Source organism: Carettochelys insculpta, chromosome 3 (assembly GCF_033958435.1).
Source record: "Carettochelys insculpta isolate YL-2023 chromosome 3, ASM3395843v1, whole genome shotgun sequence".
In the NCBI taxonomy this organism is placed as follows: domain Eukaryota; kingdom Metazoa; phylum Chordata; order Testudines; family Carettochelyidae; genus Carettochelys; species Carettochelys insculpta.
The window spans coordinates 36,776,688-36,803,435 of NC_134139.1; the positions used below are offsets into that span (position 1 = coordinate 36,776,688).

Here is a 26,748-nt window from a genome sequence, read left to right on the forward strand (position 1 = left end):
GTACCTCCCCAGATGCCCCACGCCTACAGATGCTGGGAACAGAGCTGCGGCCAAGTGGGTTTGGCTCCTGGCTTCTCCCCAAGACACGGAGAGCCAGGAACAGGGCTGCAGCCCTGCTGGTGAGGCTCCTGGCTTGCCCAAGCCGTAGGAAGTGTGAACAGGGCTGCTGCCGGTGAGGTGCCTGGCTTCTCCAAGCCGTGGGGAGTGTGAACAGGGGTGCAGCCCTGCCTGAAGGGCATGGGGGTCTCCCTGGCTGGAGGGGTGGCATCTCATAACACCAGGTCCCTTTAAAATCTTAAGGAGGACTGTAGGATAAACACTATCTACCCCCCTGCCCCCCTCCCCAACATACCCTGCCTTAGCTATGGCAGGGCTCTTCTGGCTCCTTCTCCTGCTGCTGCCTGCACACGTGGCCAGTGAGTACATGCTGCACATGCTCTCTGGCCAGCAGCTCTAGCTGCTCTGACCTGGGGGAAGGGCAGCTCAGTGTGGGCGTGAATACACAACAATCAGACTTTTTGTTAAAGTAAGTCAGGATGCCTCCCTGGCACCTGAAATAAGGGACAGTCCCAGCCAAAACGAGACAGCTGTTCACCCTATACCAGCCTCTGGAAGGGCCAGTAGCCTCAGTTCTCCAGTTAGAACTACAAATGTCTGGAAAGCTTTCATGTCCTATATATACACACGCGCACACACCAAACTCTGGCCAAACAGTAACTGATCAAGTTTGATTTTTCAGCATTCAGACTTCAATAGTCTTTGCATCAGGCCTGAAGCAATCAGTATAATATTATGCACAACAGTTGAAGACAGGAAGTATTACCACAACTGAAGCTACAAGTGAATGTAGGGTGTGGGAGTGGCGGAGGAAGCGGCTTTTCAGATTTTCATATCAGTTAGCTTGGCCCAAAATCTAGTATCCATGTAATCTTAATGAAGGGAAGTAATTAAAATAAAGGGCAAGAGTATATTTTTCCCTCCCTGTACAGAAAGAGCCAGACTGATCCTGCAAGTACTTACTTCTCGATGTGAGCTAATACAGTGTTATTGACAAAAAGCATGCGAGATAAACCAAGTGAGCCTGCCAGGTTTTCCACCATCTTCTCAACTGTAGCTATGCTCTTCACATCTCCTTTCATAGCCAGAGCCTGAACAAGCCGAGTCACAGCTACTCCAAAAGGCACCACATCTCTTTCAAGGACTGCTTCTAGAGTAGACACAGCATCTAGTCAGCATGAAAAGGGAGAAAGACAATTCAGATTTTAATTCACAAGCAGAACTTACTGACATCAGAGACTCACTCTACTTAAAAACACAGACAAATAGCCCTAAAAGGGATGCAATTAAACAAAATATTAAACGTACTATATACAGTAAACCCTTGAGTTAAGTATGCAGGGGTTGCACAGGAAAACTGACCAGCCCAGCAGTCTGGGGCTGCGCATCCCTCTACTGGCTGTGCCCACTGGAGTGGCCATGCAGAGGCACCTGACACCAAGCTGCTGAAGTAAACGAGGACAGTGGTAGGCCTCTCCCGCAGGACAGCTTATAGACTGAACTCCTCATCCCAGTGCCACTCCAGCACAATGATTTAAATGAAGAAAAATAAAAATTAAATTGAGATAAGGATCCAAGCAATGCCAGGTCAGTCTTCTAGTGTGTATATAAACAAGTAACTCAGCAGGGTTTTTCTAATGTTGAGCAGGTAGGTACAGGAATATAAAACCATCCAAACATTGCTCACTGCAAAACCTTGACAGGATTCCAACTCAATCTTTTCCACATATCATAACCAAGAAATGTTTTCTCCTTATAGAGCTCACTGAAGTGAAGAAGTTTTTAATGTATTGCTCTAAAACAGACTGTAAGCTAGTATTTTCTTTTTAAGAATCTTTTCTCACTGAAGTTATAGGATAACTTATCAAAGATATTTAGTTTAAAGTAAAGCGTATCATATGGATAGAATCATTAGAACCCAGTAATCACGTTAATTTTCTATTCAAACGGCTTTAGAAAGAATATAAACTAAATGGTATGAATTCACACACAAGTATTAAAAAACCAATTACTTGTGGAAGTCAGTCTTGCTAACCTATAAAGAAACAACACTATATTAATAATATGCTTTGGTATCAATGCTCTGACACTAATTTAAAAAAATCCTGTCCAGATGTTGTCACTTATTCCTCTACAGTATAGTTGTTCTCAAATTTAAACCACATGCAAGCAAGCTTAAAAACAGAGACATGCCCCTTTTGTAAAAACTTCTCCCTGCTTACCAGCACAGGTAGGATTAATCAAAAGGTAATAATTACAATACCAAAGGATAACACTTTTAACATAAGACAAAAAATTGAATTCTGTTGCATTAACATTCAGCTTCTCTATACAGGTACAGGCCACCACCCCACAATCCAAACATTATTTTTAATAAAAGGACAGGAAATACTCTACAGCATGCCTATTCTCCACTGCAAACTCCCAGACACAGTTTAGTTTTCCATCTTGTTTTGACAGTCTTAAGCAAAGACATGAGGAACAAGATTACCATAATGTGAAAACTAAACTGAATTACTTACCAATTTTAATTATTTTTTTCCTATCCCAAATTTTGCCCATTAAAATTTCAGAGTTGTGGGTACACTTGCATTCCTCTTTTGAAAGAGGCATGCAAATGAAGGAAATCAAAAATGCAAATGAGGTACTGATTTACATAACTTGCACATCATTTGCATATTCACCTTTCGAAAGAAAAAAAAGCCATGTAGACAGGGCTCCTTCAAAAGAACACTTCTTCCTATTTTATTTCAGAAACAAGTGTTCTTTCAAAGATGGGGCTCTTTCCAAAGTCAACCCCGTCTACAAGTTTTTTTTCTTTCAAAAGAAGCTCTTTTGAAAGGAGAATATGCATTATAAGGCGCCATATATGTAAATCAGTGCCTCATTTGCATTTTTGATTTCCTTCATTGCATGCCTCTTTCAAAAGGGGAAAGCCAATGTAGACTCAGCTCAGATGTTGCTTGACTGGCCTTCACAGGAAGAGGTCACTATAGGAACAATCTTACCCAAAATTACACAAAACCCAGCAAAACTGCAAAAAACTGAACGCATTTTGTATGCCTTTCCTAGTGCTACACCTATAAAAGCCTCTTAAAATTCTTACTGTTCCTAATGTGAATTTACATTTTTACAATATTTGTCACAAACCAAAGTTTATCTTCATGTCTGGCCATGTTTTTCTCTACAGCCTGCAATCTCAAAACAAAGGTCTTTAGCTTTTACGCAGTGCAAACTGGTTCTTACTAAAAGTACGTGATACATCTTAAGAGTTAAGCTCTTTAAAGAAAAAAAATCTTTTTATATAGCACTACAGAATGTAGTGAAACAGTGAAAAATCATGCTATGGTTACAGCTACTCATGCATCTTATTAGCTATTACTCTTTTTAAAACTGAACCTTCTTAAAAATTACCTCCTATACTTAAATTTGGGTGCAGCATCCACGATGCAGACCAGTGTGGAAGAAATAAATCATTAGGGGGTAGAGATATAAAATCCTGTTTAGTTAGCTAACTGGTTAAACTACTGGTCAGCAACCAAAATAGCAAGAAAAGATATTTTTTTCCAACTTGGTAAAAAGCTCAATAATTCAAGAGTTGCATTCACATGCATTGCAGGACGGTCCTTAATAAATAACATCAAACCATACTTTCTGTAATCCCTACTTTACGAACAGTGCACACAATGATTTGTAACGTGATACATGTTTGCATATTCTATTTCCTCACACTTTGCATGTGCGTTTGTACCCGTCTTCCTGACTCACTCCCGAACATCTCTCTCTGGGGGATGCTAGTGGGAGTTATCCACATTTCAAGATCACGTTTGCATTTTTAGGCTTTTAGATGTTCATATTTTAATCAAAAATAATCAGGAGAATATTTATACTCTCAGGCAATTGCTCTGTCTTAGTATTAGCTGTATGATAGGGTTTTCCACTCCCAAATAACACAATTTAGTAGAAGACATTGGAAATGAAATAAATCAAAGCCTGATCAACATTTTAACACGAGAACACGTACAGCCATTTTTCAAAAGTGCTCAGACAAAGATGGGAAGCTCTAATTTTACTAGCATTGTGCAGGCCTGATGCTTCATCCACTTCCTATTGCTCCCATTACCACCAAAACAAGACATCAAGCTGCAAAACAAATGATGTCAAAGTCACATAACAGCGAGCTTTCTGCCATCTTGTCCTACCCACGTGCTTCTCTCAGCTACCATTTCTGATATAACATTAAATAAAAAAGGAAAGTACACTGTATATTTCTATACCATTGGTTTTGTGAACTATTAAAAGTATTAGATTAGTTTTTAAAAATCAATATAATAATAATTTAGTGCACAATTATGTACATTTAACACTCAATTTAACTCATCTGATCTCTCTCACAACCAACACAATATGAAAAAAGCAACTGCTGGGAATTGTTTCAGATGCTCTAAAGTATGTTAATTTCTAAAGCAAAATGACTTGTGCTGTGAATTTTAACGCACTTGAAAGCCTGTACTTTCTCTCGTTCTGGAGCACAAATTTTGCATGTCTGAAGAGCTGTGATTCATCTTAAGAAAACCCATCTTGTGTTAAATGGAATGGAAACTGGACTAAGTGGTCAAATGACAAGTACATTCATATTCAAGCTGTATTATAAATGCATGTACAGTAATTTACGTCTCTCAGCTACCACAAAAGGCTCTTGATAAGCAGGTAATTTGCTAAATGGACTCCTTTATCCAAGTATTCGAAGGGCGTTACAAGAAAAATCTGCAGAGGCATTAATGTGACGTAAAGGTCAAGCATTGTGACATACCTTTCAAATAATCCCGCCTAACTTGCGTTAGGATGAGGAAGCTGCTGGCAGCATTGTTCAGTGTGAAGCCCTTGATGTGGGTCTCAGCGCTAAAAGAAGCAGACATTTAGAAAGGAATTACTGACATGCTTCTGATACGATAATAAATGGTTGAGCACCAAGGTGAAATTATAAAAACTACTGTTCGTATGTTAAAAATATTGCTGCAAAATATCGACCTGGAGACAGCTTTTGTGTTATCCTGTCAATGGTTATAGAAGGATAATTTTTTTTTGCATTCTGACAGATGACAAAGTTGGAAATGAGCAACAAAAGAAACAAAGTACAAGATTTTTTTTTTTAAACAATCGGTTCAGATTCTTGAATGCTGACATATTAGATGACTAAAACAACTGCATGCCCTGCATTGTTCTGTTGTATCCTAAGCTGGATACTTTCTCTCCTTCTTTTAAGTCACCATAATTATAAAATATAAAACTATTCTTTCAGCAATAAAAATGAAACATTTTATTTTCAGCACTGTATATTTTAAATATAAACTAAAGCATATTATGAACTAACACCATATTATTTGCTTGATTAATTTTCAAATTTCTGTCATTTAGATGTATACAGTTTTTTAAACTGAACATATTTGCTACCTTTACCATGTTAAAATTAAATTTCATTTATCAATTCTATGACTTTTTTTCATTGCAAGGGACACATCTACAAAGAGAACTTCTATAATACTGCTTTTAAGAAATTAACATGTATGCTTCTAATGAAGATTGGCTAGCAGTCTCATATTTTTATATTTGCACAATATCCCTATTTCTAATGAAATCTAGACACATTTTTAAACACACAAGGATAACTTTACAAAGATTCATTTCTAGATTACAAAATCTCCCCATACACAAAAGGGGTGCTGCCATTCGCCATATCAGCAATCAAGATAAACCCTTCCTGATCATCTTGTGGCAAAAAACTGAGCAGCCTACCTACTTGAATTTATGAGCTGAGCGGATTGGGAGGTAAGCAGGGTCATTGCTAAATTATTCTCATCAATCCCAAGAAAATCCTTCAGAGAGTACACAATATGACTATCCTCTCAGTCACTTTCAGCTTCTGGGGCTCACAAATGCAGTCACTGGACTCAGGATATTCTTACTCTCCCAACCAATCCTCTTAATCCCGGGCTAAGCATCCACTGCTCAGTTCCGCTTTTTTCCCCTCTTTGTCCCATCTGTCAAAGCCCGTAAGTCAACAATTCATGTATGAGACTGTAAATTACATATAACAAAGGATTTACTTTCCTCAATCTTGCAATCTTTGGTGTGATTAAATAGATGTTAGCCACTATTACAGAATTAATCCCTCATTCTAATACTACTAAATTTCTATTTTAAAACTCTTTTGCAGTAAACATACCTAAAATTCATTAGTATCATAAGGCTGCAGCACTTTGGTCTCATGAAGATACCAGAAAACTCCTAGATAGGCTGCTTCCCTCTACCATCACCTCAATTCAACATTACTACTTTCCAGCCCTGATACCAAGATACCAATAAAAAAAAAATTTTTTTTTTTTAAGATTGAAGAATGCTTGTTATGCTACCTATACAATTACAAGCACAAATCCTATTGTGTCCTTGAAGAATTTTTTTTAAATTTAAAATTTGGATTCAAACAGATTACAAAAGAAATATGCAATTCTACATCTTTCACATTTCTTACTGCAAATATTAAGAGAGGCCACTATACACATTTAGGCTTCTCGGCTATTCTCTCAGCAAGAAGTTGGTAAGACTGACTCCTACGTACCCTAAAGTCTCCAGCATACAGAAGTCATCAAGTATACATGAATTTTCTTCTAAATTGTTCACACCACAGATAGTCTCTTGATTCCATTCACTACTTTGATGTGTTACCTAGACATTTTTACAAGTTTTCATCCATACAATAATCTTAGACATCTGAGTACTTCTTATTTTATTAATTTTTTATTGAAAGGCCCAAGTACTGTCAAAGTCATAAGTATTAATGATAACAAGTCTACCCTCTATTAGCTATTGTCCAGGAAGTGTTAATCAACTTGGGTTCATTAGAGTGCCATCATGTGACATTTCTGAATTGTATAATTTTTGAACTAGCCTGCCAAATAATGTAGCGTTCATTACTTTAGGTTTGACAGATGGCCAATAAGAATGGAGCTTCTGGCTAAATCCTACTTCCATTTTCCCTAAAGCCAAGAACTTTTTAAGAAGGGACACATTTTCACAAAACACTAGAAACTTAAATTTTTCTTGTGACACACACACAGTTTAAAACCACATACAGGTATTACATATATCCAGATTGGCATGCTGCACTTCTCTCCACTCTTCTTGTTTTAACCAAAAATGTATCAAAGTTTTTATTTAAATTCCTACTCTCCTTAATCCTTCCCTGATGACATAACCTATTAAAATGAAGATACTCCCTTCCTACTTTCCTGTAAAAAGAATTGAAAAATTATTTCTCCTTCCTATGTGACAGCTTTTCACACAAATATTTCAACCATTTATGCAACTCTTTTTTTTTTTAAATCAGTGTAAAAAGAATAGTAATCCCATCATGCAATCAGATTGCCAGACTGTTTAACAACCCAACTGATTTATGTTGGTGTCATTAGTAACTAGAAAGTATAGACCAGCTAGGAGAGTACTTGAGTCATTTTGAAATGGCACTTTGAGATTTTACCCTAGTTCAGTATACTAGTTAATGGCATGTGACCCGATGATAAGATTTATATGCAGTAGTTAAAACCTACGGTACAAACACATGAATTATTGAAAGTCAAGCCCAATCCAACTAAGCCCAACTCCAAATACTCTACTAAATACACACTATTAAAAGACTTATTACAACATGATTGATCAATAGCATACTTTTGGACCAGCCAGGTGAATAATATTTTGATACCCTGCACACATCTTTTGATTGAGGACCTACAAAAGACCAGTGCTTTACTCACTATACCATCACGTTTCCAACTGGGGCCTATTTTTGTTAATTAACTGGGAGTTTACCTTAAATAAATGCTTACAATAATTTTCATGCAAAGTTATGAGGACAGAGTTTTAGAACAGGGCCACAGGTTAAAAAACTTGTAAACAAAAACTTACAAGTTTTTCACTTGGATGGCTTCCTCAAGATAATTCTCCGCCAGCAATGCTTTTACAAGAGTGGAATAAGCATGGGAAGAAAACGGAATATCCTTCTTTTGTGCTTCCAGTAAAAGACTGTATGCCTCTACAAAGAGGAAAATAAAAACAATTGAGTTGTCACATTGCACTGAAGTGGCATATAAATATCATTCATCATTTTAAAAAAAGGCATCTTAAACATAAATCTATTCCTCCTTTTATTAAATCTACAACTATATTTTAGAAAATTGATTGTTTTCCCAGGTTTGAATGAATACTCCAATCTACAGAGCCAAAAACTGAAGGATTTTTAAAATTTATTTCATAAAAGACATGAATACACAGACACAGCCCCCCAAGTCATATAAGCTAACACCAAAAAAAAAGTTTGAAACCCCTTCCCATAGTTCATTTAAAATAAAAACCACCACCATGCAACTGTTCACAAAAAACGAGAGAACTAATGATTTTTAAAGTAACACCTAATTCTGGGGTAGATGGTTACAATGTTTGGCGCATCATCACAACAGCATTCAGCAAATACCGGCAGTGATTCCATAACTGGGAGATCAAACTGTTTGGCTACGACAAGATTTAAATAAAAACATACAATTTACAAATATACAGATATTTAACAAGTAAACTAAGCTGCATTTGTTTGACTGATTAGCAGTTTTATTTCACACATTCACAATAACTGTCAGTGTATGAAAAGACGTTACCAAAAAAAACGTAACCACACTTTTCAGTCATTTATTTTTTGAAACAAGATTATGCAGCTGTAAACATCTAGCTGAAACTGTTATCTAGATTCCACTGAACACTAGAAAATTGCAACAAAGAACAAAAAAGTATTTTAACATTTGGAACTTTGCAGCTGCTACATGTACTAAAATATGAAAATGAACTCAAACTTAAGCTATAGTTAAAAATTTTTTTAAATAAAAAAAAGTAACTTCTTGCTCGTGAAAAAATACTTTTGTCTCAGTTTTAGTGTGAAGAGGAAAATAATTTGAAGCTCAAAGGAAATATACTACCAAATGAAACTTCAGGACAATCTGACAAATTCTCCACGCACAGTTTCAAGAATGCAAGTGTTACTGTACCATCCTGTCTTGACTATGTAACGGCTTGACTCTAAAGTAGTGGTTCCCAAATTTTTTGGCATCGCACCCCCCCTTTCGATGTTTGAGAAACCCTCACGCCCCCCACCTCTTCTTTACTATCATAAAACCCCCCTTTTAACAAAAAAATCAATTTGTAATTTAAAACAAACACTAAAACCTGATATGAAAATGTTATTTAAAATTAAATAAAACCACAATGGTTTTTCTTGACCCCTTGTGGGTGCCTGGTGCAGCCCCAGTTGGTCAGCTCCCTGAGCCAGCCGCCAGAGCTGCCTGTGCCAGCCGCCCACCTGCCTCAGACCCGTGCTGCCAGAACCACCCGCCCAAGCCCCGCAGCGCCCAGGCCAGACACCTGCCCACCTGGCAGGCACTGGGGCAAGCCACCCACCTGAGCCGCCTGCCCAAGCCCTACACTGCCTGAGCCAGCCGTCCGCCCACCAGCCTGAGCCATCTGAGCCCCACACTGCTGGGGCCAGCCGCCCACATGACAGACAGAGCCACTCGAGCCCTGTAATGCCCAAGCACCTTGAGTCCAGCAAGCCACCTGGCCACCCGAGCCCCGCAAGCCACCTGCCCCAGACCCTCCCACAAAGCCAGGCACCAGCCTACACTCTTAATCCATCCCCATCCCCCTTACTTGAGCCAGGCATCCCTAGCCACCCATCTAACCCCATCCTCTTCCCCGCTACCCCCAACCACACTCACCTTTGCATGTGGGTGTTTACCGGCTGCCTGCTTTTTATAGTGGCTGTACCAGGTCACCCACATAAAATGGCAGGGGCTGAGAGCCAGAAGCAAAAGGTGGGGGGAATGATGAGGGGGCTGGGTTGCTTCACACCCCGCTGGAATTTCTTCACTTCCCGTGGGGGGGGGCCATGCCCCCCAGTTTAGGAAACCATGCTCTAAAGGAATGTCTAGACAGCAAAAGCTGTTCATGGGCTAGCCTTTTCAAGCTAGATTGAATCTAACAAGGGTGTGTAACAGTATTATTGAAGACAGTGCAACATGGGCTTCAGAATAAGCTCGAAGGCAGAGTAGGTGTCCAAGACCAATGCTGGGCACGTAATATCAGTGCTGACATTGTAGTATACTTTCTTCATGTCTATTGTTACTGTGCTAGCTGGACTCAGACTAGCTCAGGTATGTAGGCCTATGCACAACTTTTGCTGTGTGTAGCCATACTCTAAGACCATACACTGGGTCTTTTCAAAGATGTATTCCTAAAAACAAAAACAGATGTCTATTTAAAGAGGCATTCAAAAATTGTGAATATGTAGAACACTGAGCATACTCCACATAGTTAACAAATATATACATGCAGACGCTCTACATTGAGCGTGCATATGAACAAGAAAATCATAATGCCAAAAATTAAAAACAGCTATGTGTGTTATGACACAAGTCTGAAATTATAATACTTAATATTCAACTAAAAGAACAAAACAGCTAAGTAGCATGTAGATTTTAAAATAATCTAATTAGCCTGACATACAGCGCTGCTTGTCATAATTTAGAGTTCTGTTGCTCAGTTCTGTGGCAAATTTTAATTGCTGGCATTTACAGAAGGTATTCATTTCACGGAGCAGTACTTTTCACTCCAAAAGTTTTTTTATAATTGTGAAAGTGACTAAAGCACCAATAGACCAGTAAACTATCATTCCACAAAATAAGGTTATTTACTTATGATAATGAAGAATCATTCAATACTCTGACTAGCTTTTTAACATTGGGTGATAAACAGATTCTTGCACTGAACAACTCTGGCACACACCAGAAGGGGGTATCTACTTTTCCTCTACCCAATTTCAAATGCAATGGTTGCGTTTACAGCATAGTTGCTAACTATAAGCTTCTGTCACTATAACGCAAACAAAAACATTTAACTGTACTTTTCTCTGACATTCAAGGCAAAGGAAATTTCATTCAACCACCTAACACTGCAGGTGTGTTTCTGCACAGTAAAGTTGCTTCTCACTTTCCCCTCTTTCTCTAGATTTCTATGGCAAATCAAAAATGTGAAACTCATTAAAGTATCTATTTTCCTCATTACAAAAATTAATGTTTGCAAAATGGATTTAAAGATTAGTCATGTGAGCAGACAATGTACAAATTATTCATATACCAAATAAAAATTTAAAGTTAGCAGACTAAAAGTTTATTTTTCCCTACAATCTGAATTATTTTACGAACATGAGGCATATACGGTTGCTTTTATTGTCAAGTCCAAATCTTGTGGATGAGGTATTAGATACACTAAGATCTTGAGTACTTTTGTGGCTTCCTTTGCTTCCCTAGTAGAAAGTCATTTTTCTGCAAGTAAAAAAAGAATCCTGAGGAGAAAGGGGTGGCGATAAAGAGACATATTCTGCACATGTGCAATGGCACAAAAGTCCCCCAGAAGCACAAGAGATAAATGTACATGCAGTATACTATGGATAAAATCCTAGCCCCATTGAAGTCAATGACAGAATCCTATTTTTGCAGGTCAGTTTTCCATGCATGTGTACAATAGGTATAACACTGCCATCTGGTGACTGGAGTACCAGAACAATTCACGAGATCACGACTGCATCATTTACCAACGGTTGTAAGTCCACAAATGACAAGCCTTAATATTACTACTACATACCTGACTCTTCCACAGGTTATGGTTAGACACTATTAAAAACCTTAACTATTCTTCATACTCGACCTTCAAAACTCTTCTATAATAGAAGAGTGGCAAAACTGTGGCTCCTGAGCTGCACGTGGCTCCTTTACTGTTAAAAGTGTGGCTCAGAGCACATCTCCCCCCATTGTCTGACACACAGACTGCATGTGGGAGCTCAGAATTTCTGCTCTGTGGCAGGGTTGTGGGGCTACGGGTTTATGCACAGTAGCAAGGGACATCTTGCCTGTAGCCCCACCAACCTGCCACAGGGCTGAAGCATAATGTGCCGCCCTTGCTCTCGAACTATGAAGATCGTACATGTGGCTTAGAGGGGTAGTAAGTCTGGCCACCCTGGTGTTGTATTTTTCCCTTCTTAATTGAGAAAAATAATATCTCATAATTGCCGCCTTTTGAAAATAAATTGGCATTATCTTACATCACTCCACTTGGGTTGCATGTCTACAGCTGACTAATGGGTTCTCAAACTGAGACCATAATCACAAACAGGGATTTATCAGTTTATTATTCCTCAAAGTGGCATCTTTTTTGAGAGACTGTGCTCAAATTACCCAAAAATATTAGCATTCAAAAGGGTTTCTTATTTTGTGTTATCACTTTAAGCAGAGAGAGCTGTTAGAAATGTGACAACTTTCCAACACAAAATTTCAGTTCTCACAAAAGAGTCGCATGTGGCTCAGCAACTTCTACTGTTTGGACACATGCACATACTATCCAAAGGGCTAATTTATAACACTGCAGAATCAAGTTAGTAAAATGAATATTTTGTTTCACATAAATAAAAAACCTCAAAGAATGGACTGTTAAAATTGAACCCTGCCAAGGAATTAATCTAATTATGTATTAATATTCTAAACTGATTAAGTTCATTATCTTCTAGCAAAAAAGCGTTGATACAAAAAATATAAAATAACCTATTGTATTCATATCAAAATTACACTATATTGTTTATATAAAGCTCACAAGTGAATTTATCGGATTTTAAACATATGCACACGACACATTTCACAGTATTTTCAGCAAAATATTTTCCTACAAAATTCTCTCTCTTTAAATCTGGCAGGTCTGGATCATTTATCAGGAGCACAACAGACTAATTGTAGGATGTGCAGTCACAATTTACAGATAAATTCAGTCTCAAAGTGGTCAGGGCAAAAGAAGGGCATTTTTTTGTTTTTGTTTTAACTTTAAATCTTAGAAGTGTGAACCGTCCTCAGCAAGTTACTTTATGATTCAAATCATATTCTCAAATAAGTGCAAAATATTTATGATTGTGTTTCCCTCCACACTTCAGTCCTGTCATTTATGGTACTCAAGGATATTAAGTCAACATTAATTAATTTTCAACATTTTCCAAAGAAAAAATTAATTAGTTTTGTTTTCAGAACCTGATCTTTAAGGCATATCCATTTTCAAGCCTGACTTTTGATCTCCAGAATTTACTGGCATGAAAATTAACATTCTAAAGAAGCACTTAAATTTGAGAATGCACATGTCTATCTGATCCATGCTCACATATGTATACACAGTACATGCCAACTTATGCATGACCCCCCAAGCCCCCAGACCAGGACTCCAGGAATTAGATGGTGCTTTAAAACTAGTTCCTCCAGGAACAAAACAGCTCTGTTGCAGCTGAGTGTATGCTGTCTGTCTTCTGAGCCACTGAAAAAGCATAGGTGCCTGCAATTCCAACCTTCAAGATTTAATGCTGGCACTGACCTCCAAGAGAACATATGTGCAAGACTTAATCAACTAACTAACTAAACACAAAGTGGAGTTTGCATCCTTCATCCAACCAATGAGATTTTCTAATCAACTCTTGAGTCAGATGACCATCAATCACGTGTGTTAAGGTGATGCAAAGGAGGAATGCAAATAGCCTTCAAAAGTCACCCTTCTGCCTTAATGATACAAACCTGGCCTCACACCATGTTCTTCCTGAAGAGAATTTTACAGGAGAGGGACAATTTGGCTTTGCTTTCCCCACTGGCTGGAATTCTTCAGACATCCCTCTGAAGCGAACATGTGTTTCATTGTCTAGTTTGAATTTGTCTAGACTAACTTCAAATCATTGGATTGCATGCTTTTTGCTGGTATATGAAAGAGGTGTCAACTACCCAATCTCTTCTCCAAATTACCTTCTCTTGGATAAATTAAATAAACTGTGCTCTTTAAATCTGACTGTAATGAATGTTTGCCAGATCTGAAATGATTCTTGTTCCTCTTTTCTGAGCCCTTTCCAATTTATCAACTTTTTTTTTTTTGAAAGTGTAAATACCAGAAACGGACACAATAGCCCAGTAAAGATTTCACCAATGTAGTATACATAAGATAATATTGTCTTCCTAGTCACACTTGCTATTTTCTTGTTTATGCATCCAAGGAATAGAGACAGACTACATGAAAATGGACAATATGCATACACCAATATAAACTGGTTTCTGATAAATTCTCCTGCCCTATACTTTTTCTTTTTTTTAATAAACTTAGATGTTTTGACAGTTATCCATGCTGCATGACCTCAGACCAGTCCTTAACACTGATCGCACTTTAAATTGCCAACCCCTCAATATTTCATCAATACAACCTGAGAAAATAACTCCGAAATTAACGTTACACAAAGGATACTGGGTGCTTTGGATTTTTTTAAAGCCAAAGGCGATGGTGGGGGGGAGAAAAAGGACATGTTTTCAGTTTACCTTGAATATTGCCCTTACAGAGCATCAACATTTTATTCTCATAGTTATCTTCCGAAACAGGAGCTGATTTTACATTGTCTTCATACCACACCTTTAAAACAAAGTAAATGATTTAATTAAAAAAAAAATACACAACATGAAGAGATTCATGAAAAAGCACAGTTCAAAAAAAATGTTGCTCTTGTATATAAAACTTAAAACCAAATTACCGGGGGCACATCAAATGGTACCTCTTGCCCATTGTTCTTAAGAATATCAGCTAGTAACCTGAGAGTTCTCTCACGAGGAATAATATTTTCTTCCTGCATTTTAGTCCAAATTGCATCAGCTCTTTGCCAGTCATTATTGATATCTGAAAGAGAAGATTCAGCCTTCATATCTAATACATATATGATACTAATTCTTCATTTTCAGTGAAATGCTACGATACTGAAAAAATGACATCAATAATTAAATATAAGATAGTTCTATAAGTTTTAGATGCAGACATGTAAAAAATAATTTGAGTTATCAGTGTGCAAGGATGCTTATGTCCACACCTAGCTGACTTTATGTTTGTACAGCGGGTTCTCGACATACATAGCCCCGATATATGTTGTTCTGCATTTATGCCACTGAAACTTTGAGGAATGGGACATAAAAATTCCTTGCACTTACATCATTTAGAAAGCTGCCTGGCCCAGGTGAACTGCCACAGGGCTGGTTACCTGTTTGGCTGATGAAATTATCTTTCAGGCCAACGTTAGTTACAAAATAAACTGTATAGGTTAATGATGTCTGAACACAGTTTTACAGCGCACACATCTGTGGGGACAACACTCATGCTGCATTTTTCAGAGTTACTGTACATTATTTTGTATGGGGAAAATTCCTCATTCTACTCATTTATGTTGCAACTTTCTAGACCCTTTTCTCAATGTACATCTAGGACTGCTTGTAATGTGTTTATGTTTGAAGAATCAAGAGCCTTAGACTTTAGCCGTGGAACACTGGGAAACTTCACAAGTGACAAAAAGTATGAACCAAGAAAAACGTTATTTTTCTTTACTGAAATGGGACTAAGAAATATTAAAGAAAATATTGACAATATTGTTTATTTGTGAACTTCCATATTCACTTCCTTTTTGTTTACATAATAAAGTTCTTAAAATAACTTTTGAAGACTTGTCTGGAAATATCTCATTTAAAGTTGGATAACTGAGTTGACCATTTTCAAGTGTTTCATGAATGAATAATATTTATATAATTAAGAGGGCACTGTTAACTTGAAGTCTAGTAAATTTAAAAAGAGTTAAGCATAAATTTACAATATATCCCTCCCTTCTGAGACCCTGCACTGTAAAACTTTTTAATCACAATCTCCCATATTAAAAGTGATCCTCTGCAGTACTGCAACACAAAGATATTGGAAACTATGAGCATACACAGAAAAGGTTCTAAAATGCATAACGTAAAGAGTATGTACAAAAGAGTATGTACACAAGTATGATTTTTACACTGATGTTTTCCCTTTAATCCCCCTACAAGAGATGCTTAATTATTTCTTTGAAAACTATCTGAAATAGTTATCTGCAGAATTTGCTATATGTAATATTTGGTGCAGATTCCATAAAACACAAAACTGTTCGGACATCTTTTAAACTCTCTCAAAGGAACTTCTAACCTCCTTCAGGAGCTGCTTTTCCAAAGGCATTTAGAAGATCTGACATAGCAACTTCAGTAAATTAAGAGCTCCTTAACAAGACATGCACATCTGTAGAGACCCAAAGCAACTCTCAGAGGTTCCAAATTTTCAAGAAGAAATCCAAGATTTTCTACCCAATTTGTAATCTCGTTCAATCGCTCTCATTCAGAGCAATAAATGTGTGTCTATCATCTTTACATGACAAAAACATCAGCACAAACTTCGGAATGGAAAGAAATCCTTTTTTTTTCTAAAACCCACATCTTTTAAAAAAGTTAATTACCGGTATAAGAACTGTGGCTCTTCAAGATTCCCTCAGCAGCATGTGGATCCTATGCACATATGGGCTTCATGTGTGGGAGACTAGTATAGCTGTATGTTTGGTTGTGGATGCACTGTGAAACTACTGTCATCCTGTCATCTACAGACAGAGATAGAATCCACAGTTCCCTAGCTAAAGGAAAAACCTAGATATGGAGAATGCTGGAAAAAGTAGGGATGGCGTGAGGACCATGGACTCTACACGGACAATAACTTTTCAAAGTACCTCAGTGACAATAAGGGATGTAACAAGAAGTCCTGTGGCATGTTATAGACTGCTACAGGACTCCTTGTTGTTCTCAAAGATACAGACTAACATGGCTACCTCTCTGATATAAGGACTGTAATGTTCTTTTTTGACTAGGGGATGCTATGGCTCTTGCTCCATGTAACTGGTAAGTAGTGTCCAATCTGGAAGGAGAGACAGAGACTATTGCTTTAAGTCAACAGTGAGTGCATACTGATCCCCTGAAATTGGCACCTGACATTTCAAATAAATCTAAGACATAGTACTTAATGGAAGTCAGGAAGCAACAGTTTCCAGATATGGGTACATTCAATGTAGTATAAAAAGGCCACAAACATTTAGGCTATGTCTACATTAAAAGCATCTGCCCACAAAAGTTACTGTTGTAAGAGATGACAGATTACATCTACACATAAAAATGAATTGATCTGCTCTGTTGACATAATGCATTGTGTGTGTAGACGCTCTGCAAGTTTTGGCTACAAAACTCTAGTGTAGATGTAGCCTAAGAGTATGGGTACCTTCTTCCCTGGAACAAAAAGTTTAGGGAAGAACAGGGATAAACTAATGGACTGTTTCACTGAAGTTTCAATACTTCTTTGGAAATAAACTTCATATAAAGGTCTCAACACCACTTTATCTCTTTGGACTAGCGTATGGTGAAGGAACGTGCTAGGACTTGGAGGTAACAAACCTTCCATCTCTGGGATCCCTCGTGTGGAGTAAGAGTTCCTCTTGGATGCCTACTTTGAAGGTGAAAAATTAGGCCAGTTGTGTCAAGGAACACTCTCTGGCAGTGGCTGCACATGAGGTCTCTTTCCAGTAGCACCAACATGGGCCCAGGCATACTCCTTATGTCAGGCTCACTGGTCTTCTTCATAGAAACCATGCTTGATCTCAACGTGTTGGGCACTGTTCTTGAAGGTGGCTCTCCAGATTACCTGATCCTCCACCTGCCTCTCCCAGAAGTCAGTGTCAATGTTGCACTTTACCAAAATGTTCTTAAGGACATCTCTGCCGCACTTCCTCTGCCAACCATGAGACCTTGCCCTGGTCCTCAGAGAGTTGACTCATCAGCTATGTGATGATGAGTAACACAACCTTCTTAAGGATAAAATAATGCAAGGATCCTTTTCAAAGAAAGTTATTAGTAGGTTTGATAACTAGACAAGAATGCAATAATCCTATTCTGAAAGGATGTGAAGACTGAAACAAAACAGGTGGAAAACACAGACTGCTGAAAGGTGGGCCATGATGGAGCTGAATGAATGAGAAATTTCCTTCCTTATAATTTTCTCCTAGCGGCTTCTCTTCTCATTCATTACTAACCAGTTAGCACCCCAAACATATGCAATTTGGAAGCAGTCCAATGTTGTTGCTGGCAACTCTAGAACTAACCCTCGCTCTTCAAGTTAGGCCACCAGGAGAGTTTTTCCGAAGCTTTAGAAACACTCCAGCAACCAATTATTAGAATTATATATTAATTAACCTTAAGACAGTTATGCCCAAGTCTCCCCTTGAGAAAATCAATCTACATTCTGGTCATTTACAGACTACCAGGGTGGGCTGAATGAAATGAGAAGGTATAAATAGAAATTTCTCAACTGATTTTTTTAACTGACTTATCCCCTTCTTCACTACAAATGGAAAGTAGTGATTAGTGAATCAAAGAAGTGGATGGGAGGAGTTATACAGTAAACTCTGATACTCAGCATCCACGGCACTAGGAGATTGCCGGATAATCAAATATTCTGGATAATAGTGAGTACTCATGCTGGATGGGAGAGCAAAGGGGCCTGCCAGCAGCACTCACATGCAGCACAGAGGGACAAAGGGCAGCGCTAAGCGGGTGGGCCCCTCCAAGGGCAGGGCATTGCTTGGGCTGTGTTCACAAACCCAAGCCCTGACCCTGCTTCTCCTCTGCTCAGCAGACATGAGGCAAGAGCACGGAGAGAGCAGAGGAGCCCACCGGCTGCACTCACACGTAGCATGGAGGGATGCAGTTCAGCCGAGAAAATCAGTGCTGAATGAGTGCAGCCAGCCATTTCCTCTGCTCTCAGTGCTTCTGCCCGGTATCCCCTGACTGGAGCCACTCAGCTCAGGGTTCTGCAGGTTATTTGAGTGTGCTGGTTACTCAAATACGAGTTAAACAACAGCTTATTGTAGTAGAAAAATAGGCAGGAATTGAAAGTCTTGCTCTCCTTCCCTAAATCAAGAACTTTGTAAACAGAGGAAAAATCTGCAGAGGAATAGAAACTTATTTTACAAACACTCCTCAGGTGTATACCTCTCACCAAATTCCCCTTGAGACTTTTGTGAATAGTTCTGCAACTAAGATACCAACTGGTACAAGATTTTAACATCCTGAATACAGCTCCTTCATAGCCTTAAGTCTTTGGTACTTTGAAGGTATGAAATGAAAAGGCAACAATTGCCATGTGCACTCCACTAAATCGAGTGGGACCCAGAGGGCTAGGAATGCCCAAGAATATCACAGGCTTCCAAAGGAATGCTATGGGCCAGATCAAAATGAAGGGAAAATATTTCCCAGGAACTGTGGAAAGTGAAACAGCCTTGAAAAGAAGAATTCTGCAGCTGTAAGAATAACCTTTTCCTCACAACAGCACTAGTGTGCTTAGATGCTAGATTAAACTAATCCCTGAAAAAATGGTAACTAACTGTCATAACAATTGTCCTTTAAGATGTTTTGATTATGTCCATTGCAACATAGGTATGCACCTGCCACACACACAGCCAACGGAAAGTTTTCCCTCAGTAGTCTGGCACCTCCTGGAGTCACACTTTCACAGTGCTAACATACAGATTGTATTGCCATCTCCATCACTTCTTGCCAGCTAACTCTGACAGACAGATAGGTGGGGCAGGAGGTTGGAACAACACAAGAAACATACTGAAAAACAGTACATAAGGCAAGTTAGTAATCGTTTTCTCTTCTTCGAGTAATTGCTCACACGTTTGTTCCACAATAGGGAGGTGACTCTCGAGCAGACGTAGGAGTTTTGTGTCTAGCTCTCTGAATCATCGCATGATGGGATGCAAAAGTGTGAACCAACACCCATGTAACTTCTCTACAGATGTATTGGGATGTGCACCACGAATGAAGCCACAAATGCTTGTAACCTTGTGGAACATGCCATTAGATCCAGGGCAGGAACCTCTACTAGGTTTTAGTATGGGCAGATACAAGAAGTGATCCACAAAGAGATGCTCCAGGCTGAAACTGGAAGACCTTTCATACTATCTGCCACCAACAAAAGAAGTTGAATAATTTTCCAAAATGAGTTAGTCTTTTCCATTAGAAAGCAAGTGCATGTTGAACATTTAGCAAGTGATGTTTTTGTTCCTGGCTATTGCCACGTGCTTTCAGACAAAAGATGGGCAGGAAAATTGTTGCTATGGAATTGTGAAACCACTGTCTGGAGTAAGGCTGAGTGAGGGTGCAGCTGGACTTTGTCCTTTAAAAATACCAAGAATAAAGAATATTCTGAACTAAGGGCCCTAAGTTCTGAGATTCCTCTAGCTGAAGTAATGGGCCACCAGAAAGGACAGAGGAGGGAGATGAAGATTCCTGAATGCACACAGGGACTTGTTCTCCCTCAGCCTTAGAAGCATTCCATGGTACCAGGTCCTGGGGTTCAAAAGTCTCAGCTCAAGATTACTGCACTAAGGAAGGTGGCAAGAGTGCTTTGCACTCAAAAACAGAGTACAAGTTCTTCAATTGTAATGGCTGAAATGTGCAGGGGTTCCAAAAAGGCATCGCTGCATTTACCACTGGGCTGGACAGGCCGTGGGTGGGAACCCTTGTTTCACATCAGATGTTGGGTAACAGCAATTAGATCAATGTCTGCTCCTGTGAGATACAGAAGACTTCACTTCAGAGTCCAACTGAAGGGAGGGGCTTCTCAAAGATACTGTGGAGGAGTCACAACCAGTGCTAGAGAGTGGTGCTGTATGGAGGGCAACTGGCTCTGTACCAGCATTACTGGTTTTCCTTTAAACAGCACCTGATGCCTTCATGCTGCAGGTGCTCTCACCTCAACTGCCAGTTTCCTGTGAGCAGTGGACCTCAGCTGGTGAACACCTGGGCCAGTCTTCCAATTCTTCCTCAGCACTGGTATTTAGGAGACATGCCAAGAGTCTGCTGAGTTGCAGAACTCCTCTGCAATGAAAATGCCTGACAGGGCTGAGTCCCAGGATTCATAAGAAGAGTCCATCCTCAGTGCCAGAAATGACAGGCTTGCTGGAACATCTGTCACTCATCAAGATCAAGGTGCTCACTGCTGAGTCACATAGCTCAGCTCTGAGGGGGGACAGAGAGCTGCCGCCATAAGAAGGAATGTGGATCTTTGATTCCTGTGCTTTTTTGGTACAGGCCTTTAACTCCTTGCGGATCGTGCAGTGCTGCCAGCCATGGGACTCCCCCAAGGATTTATGGATGCTAAAAAGCAGATCACAAATGGGCTTGGTCTTGTGGCTTATCATACACAGGTGAAGCCCTGGGGATGCCAGGGAAGGGGTTACCTCCACGTAAATGTAATCTCAATCTACTAAATTCTGGACTACAGCCACTATACATAAGTATGTACAGCTAGAGAAGACTAAAGTCCACTGACAGAGGTAATGAAGGCGTAAAGCTGACAGACCCGTGTCATCAGCAGAAGGGAACGAACCTGTGACCTTAAGGGCTAAACCATATGCCTGTACTGTATGAGCTGAAGAAGCACATCCTGGGCTTCTGAGACCTTCCACATGTTCATCCTGGATGAGCCCTTGCTTGTCAGGCCAACGGATCTGGGTTGTCTGCAGAAGGGAATGAACCTGCGACCTTCGGGACTAAACCCATGTAGTCTACCAGATGGCTCTCAGCTAAGGTTGTAGAGCAAAAGATGTCACACTCCCCTGTTAGCGGTCTCAGTACCTCTGGGGTTACACTTCCAGCTACTGTCACAGGTGGCAAGAAGGAACTGAGGCAGCAAGGCCTGATATACTGGTGCTATTAAGAGATTGGATACCTCTGAGTGAAAACTTTACAGCAATGGGGCATATTGTATGTGCACACTGGACTGAACATGAGCAGGGCCCTACTGAACTCTGGTCAATCTCACAGTCATAAGATTTTAAAAATAATAAATTTCATTATTTCAGTTATTTAAATTTGAAATTTCCTGGTGTTGTAATTATAGAAGTTCTGACCTAAAAAGGTGTTGAGGAGCCATTTTGAGGTTGCAATACTCCTACCCTTACTTCTGCTCTGCCTTCAGAGCTGGTCTGCTGGAGAGCAGCCAGGAATCCAAGTCTGAAGGCAGAGCTGACAGCAGCAGCAAAGTAAGGATGGCATGGTATAGTACTGTCACCCTTACTTCTGTGCTGCTGCCATCAGAGTTGGGCCCTCAGTCAGTAGCTGCCACTCTCTGGCGACCTACCTTAAAGCAACAGTACAGAAACTAAAGTGGCATGCTATGCCAATGTTACTTCTCTGCTGCTGCTAGCAGTGTACATGCATGACCCCTCAAAAATAACCCTGTGACCTGCCCTACAACTCTCATTTGTGTAAGAGGCCTCAATTCGAAAAATGCTGGTCTCCCCTGTGAAGTCTGTATAGTATAGAGTAAGAGCACACAAAAGATTAAATTTCAAAGAGGTGTAGGGGCAGAAAAGATTTCAAAGTCCATGATGCATTTTTCATGGCTGTGAAATTACTAGGGTCCTGTTAAAGAGCAAACACTTGAAGGAAGACTGGAGGAAATGGCAATTAGAAAGGCCAGTCATATTTGGAAGAAAAAGTCTCTTTCCCTGTTCTGCAGAGGTAACTCCTCTAGGGCTCCTTGCAAAGCAAAGAAGCTACTTGTTTGAGATGACCCTGAAGAGGGACAAAGGGGCATGTGTAGGGGCTAAGGATTGGAGCTGCATAGGGTTACCCTACCCAAGCAGTTCTAGTAGTTGTCTGCCCTTTATGACAGATCATGGGGAGAGACTGCAGACAAAAAAGTACAGGCAGGCTATTCAAACATGTGAATATAGTTCTAACCCTGCGTATCAAACTGCTGCTTACCAGAAGGTACAGAGTGACAGATGTTGAAAGACAATGAGAACATCTGCATCTTCCCAGGTGGATATGCAGAAAGCAGACACTAACCAGGCATGTGGTACTGGGTGTTTGAACAGTGCCTTCAAATCCATTCTCTGCTCTTTGAGGGGTCCTGACTACCATCATTTCCAAGAATGGGTATCCTGGCTGGGGTAGCTGTGTAAAATGTCAAACTTCTCAACTCTCTCCTTCAGAAGAATTTACCTCATGCAGTAACTGGTTTTTCAAGATTTGTTTCCCTATGGTGCTCCACGTCAGGTGTGCAAGTGCTTCTCAAGCCCTTGACTGGCGATATTGTGTTAGCCATGTCCATTCTGCCTCCCACACACTCTGTGCAACTTTGTGCTACGCTCCAAGGGCATAATGGGTAAGTGAGCAAACTGCCTCAGCTACTTCTTTATCCATACACCAACAAGAACTCTTAAGCAGAGAGGGAGGACAGGGAGTTAAGAACCCACAGAAAGACATCTCAAAGAACCACAATTACTGCACAAGGTGAGTAAAAATGGTTACTCAATGTGGTACTTCAAGATGCGTTGCTCATATCCATTCACATTAGGAGTTGTGTGTCATGTGCACGACTGTCGGAAAATTTTAACCTAGCTGCTACCCAGAGCATTGGTTGTGGAGACCCCTGAAGTGGCACCAATATATGACCCTGCCAATCCAACTGCCTCTCAGTTCCTTTTTGCTGGCTACACTGACAGTGGGGAAAGAGGGAGGGTTTCAAATAGATATGAACACCACATCTCAAACAACGACAATTACAACAGTGAGTAATGGTTTATCTGAGTGCTTGCTCATCTCTATTAAAGTTAGGTGATTCACAAGCAAATCCCAGGTGGAGGGGTCACTCAACACGTGGCTGACTCAAGGACTGCAGCCCTTAAGGCTGCGTCTTGTCCAGACTGCTGCACAATAGCACAGTGCTATGTAAAAGTGTGTACAGAGGACCAAGTCTCAGCTTGACAGATTTTCTGAAGAGGCACTTGAGTCAGGACCGCAGTGGAAGAGGCCTGAGCTTGGGCAGAATATGCCATAACAGGCGGAAGGAGAGGGGGAACCTTAGTAAGGTCATATACAGGATGTGATCTAGGAAGAAAAGCACTGTGACAAAACCAGAATCCTCTTCATACAATCAGCAACAGACACAAAGAACTGCGAGGTCTTGCAGAAGGGTTTCCATTCAAGGTAGAAGGCAAGAGTTCGCCCCACAGAGAATGCAGTTGCTGCTGCCTTAGGGAGCTGTGAGGTTTATGACAGAAAACAGGAAGGAAAGTGTCGTGACCCATATGAAAGCTGGAGAGGGTGGAGTTGAACCTTGTCCTTATGGAACATGATATGGGGGATGTGGCACGAGGGCCTCGAGCTCAGACACCCATCTGGCAGAGGTGATAGCCACCAGGAAGGCCACTTTCTAAGGAGCTGAAAGAAACAGCATGTGGACAAAGATTTGTGTGGGGGTGGTAGGGGCATAAGCACATTGAGCACCAGGTTAAGGCACCAGGCTGGAACAGTCTCACCGACTGGTAGTGAAAGCAGTCCCTGCCCTTGAGAAAGCACCGTATCATGCAGCTCGTGAAAACAGAGCACCCGCCATTCCCTGGACAGAAAGCTGAGATGAACATCAGGTGGACCTTGAGGGAAGAAGAGAAACTTTGCTTCTTCAAGGAAACTGGGTAGTCCAGCACGTGTGGGACAGAGATAGACAGGTACGAGGTTGTGTGGATGACATAAGCACGAAAAGAGTTTCCACTTAGCCAAGTATGACCACCATGTGGACAGCTTGCGGCTGCTGAGGAAAACCTACTGAACTTGTTCCGAGCATGCCAGCTCAACAGGGTTTAACCACAAAGCCGCTATGCCATGAGGTGAAGGGACCAAAGGTTCAGGAAGTGGAAACAAGCCTGGTCCTGCACGAGGAGTGGAGAAGCCGAATGGATGGAAGCATTGAGAGCTCCAACAGCAAGGGGTATTAGTGCTGACAAACTCAATCTAGGTCTATGAGGATAATGTCCACCCAGTTCCTGCGTCCCTTGAGGATCACGTTGATATCAGGAATGCATTCGTTAGGGAGCTGGGGCTGAAGTCCTAGAAGGAGCAAAGTTGAGGAAACTTTTGGTTGCTCTGCAATGCAAAGAGGTCCGTCCAGGGAAAGCCCCACTTTTGGAAGATGAAGTAAAGGACATTCACACAAATGGACAACTTGTACGCAAGGAATCATCAACTGAGGCTATCCGCCAGCTAGTTCTGGTCCTCAAAGAGATAAGACGCCTCTAGGTAGATAGAGAGGATTATGCAGAGTTCCCACAGGTGCAGAACTTCCACACAGAGCTGGAGAAGCGTGCACCCCTTTGAGGGTTGATATAGTACATGGCCATGGTATTGTCTGTCAGGACCACAACACGACAGCCATGGAGATGAGATAGGAAGGATAGACAAGTGAGGCAAATGGCCCTTAACTTGTGCATATTGATGTGGAGAAAACTCCTTGGCTGACTACATTGCCCAAGTGGTGAGTTGCACCAGATGGGCCCCCAGTCCAAAACAATGCGCCTGTTACCAGAGATATAGTAGGTTTGGGGGAGAAGGGGAGTGAAAGGGAACACCAAGCAACAAGCTTTGGGGATTCAGTCACCAGCAGAGCACGTGAGAAACATGTTATGGCATGGTGATGACCATGTCCATGCCATCCTGGCCAAGGCAATACAACAATGCCCACCATGCCTGCAGGGGATGAAGGAACAACCTGGCAAATGGGACCAGATATGTGTATTCCTACTATATGGCCCAGAAGGCAGAGGCATGTCCTGACCATGGTGACTGGAAGTTCAGACAGGGAGTGTACAAGCTGGGCAAAAGCCTAGAAACAATGACTGGGAAGAAATGCTCTCACCACGATGGTGCTGAGATTTGCCCCTATGAATGCTATACATTGAGTCAGGATCAACGATGACTTTGCCGGATTGAGCAAGAATCCCATCTTCTCCAGAGTTTTCTCCACCTGAGAGAATGACTGGCAGCAGCCAATCATCCAGGTATAGATAAACCTGAACACTACTGAAGTGAAGGAAGGCTACCACCACAGACATGCATGGGTGAACATTGTGGGGGCTGTGGAGAGCCCAAGGAGAAGGGCTGTAAACTGAAGTTGCAGGTGGCTCACACCAAAATGGAATACTAACATTAGGAAGGCGGAATTGTGATATGGAAATGTGTGTCCTTTAAGTTGAGAGAGAGTGGCATACCAATCCCCCAGATCCAGGGAAGGAATGATGATACCGAGGGAAACTATACAGCACTTGTGGGAAACCAACCTTTTGAGTTCCCAGAGGTCCAGGATAGGCTGCAGCCCCCTTTTTGCTTTTGGAACTAAAAATCATAGAAATAGAACCCTCAACCCGTGTGCTAAAAAGAAACCTCCTCCATCTCCAGGGCCAGTAGTGATTGTACCTTCTGGAGGAGCAGCCACTCGTGAAAATGGTCCTTGAAGAGGCCCAGGGGTGGAAAGGTGGAGAATGAAAAAAATACCACAGCCCAATGTGACTGTCTTGAAGACCCATCAGTCTGACATAATGACCAACTAGGCTGGGAGGAACGGGCAGAGCCTGTTGAGCAATGGGAGGGAAGGATCCAGTGGCACTCATACTCCAAACTTGAGCACACCATCAAAATGAGTGCTTAGCCTTGGAGGAGTGTGTGGACTGGCTCTGGATGGCCATGACTGTGGATGGAAGGGTCATGGGGCTTGCAGTAGTAGAAGTCCAAGTACCCACAAGGTTAGGAAGGTCTTGGTTGAGGTTGCAGCTTAAATGGCTCTTACTGCGTAACTGGTGTGTGCATGCCCATG

The 26,748-nt window shown here is 40.8% G+C and overlaps 1 protein-coding gene across 3 annotated transcripts in view; it reads right to left on the bottom strand.

Annotated features, from left to right (window-relative positions):
• Positions 1–26,748, bottom strand: part of LRPPRC (leucine rich pentatricopeptide repeat containing) — a 160,854-nt gene that overhangs the window by 13,736 nt on the left and 120,370 nt on the right. For all 3 annotated transcript variants that reach the window (XM_074989616.1, XM_074989615.1, XM_074989617.1), the window contains 5 exons: positions 14,747–14,889; positions 14,538–14,628; positions 8,020–8,146; positions 4,871–4,959; positions 1,021–1,225 (listed from right to left, as the gene is read on the bottom strand). In XM_074989616.1, coding sequence (XP_074845717.1) covers positions 1,021–1,225; positions 4,871–4,959; positions 8,020–8,146; positions 14,538–14,628; positions 14,747–14,889 — 655 coding nt within the window. The remainder of the gene's footprint in view (positions 1–1,020; positions 1,226–4,870; positions 4,960–8,019; positions 8,147–14,537; positions 14,629–14,746; positions 14,890–26,748) is intronic.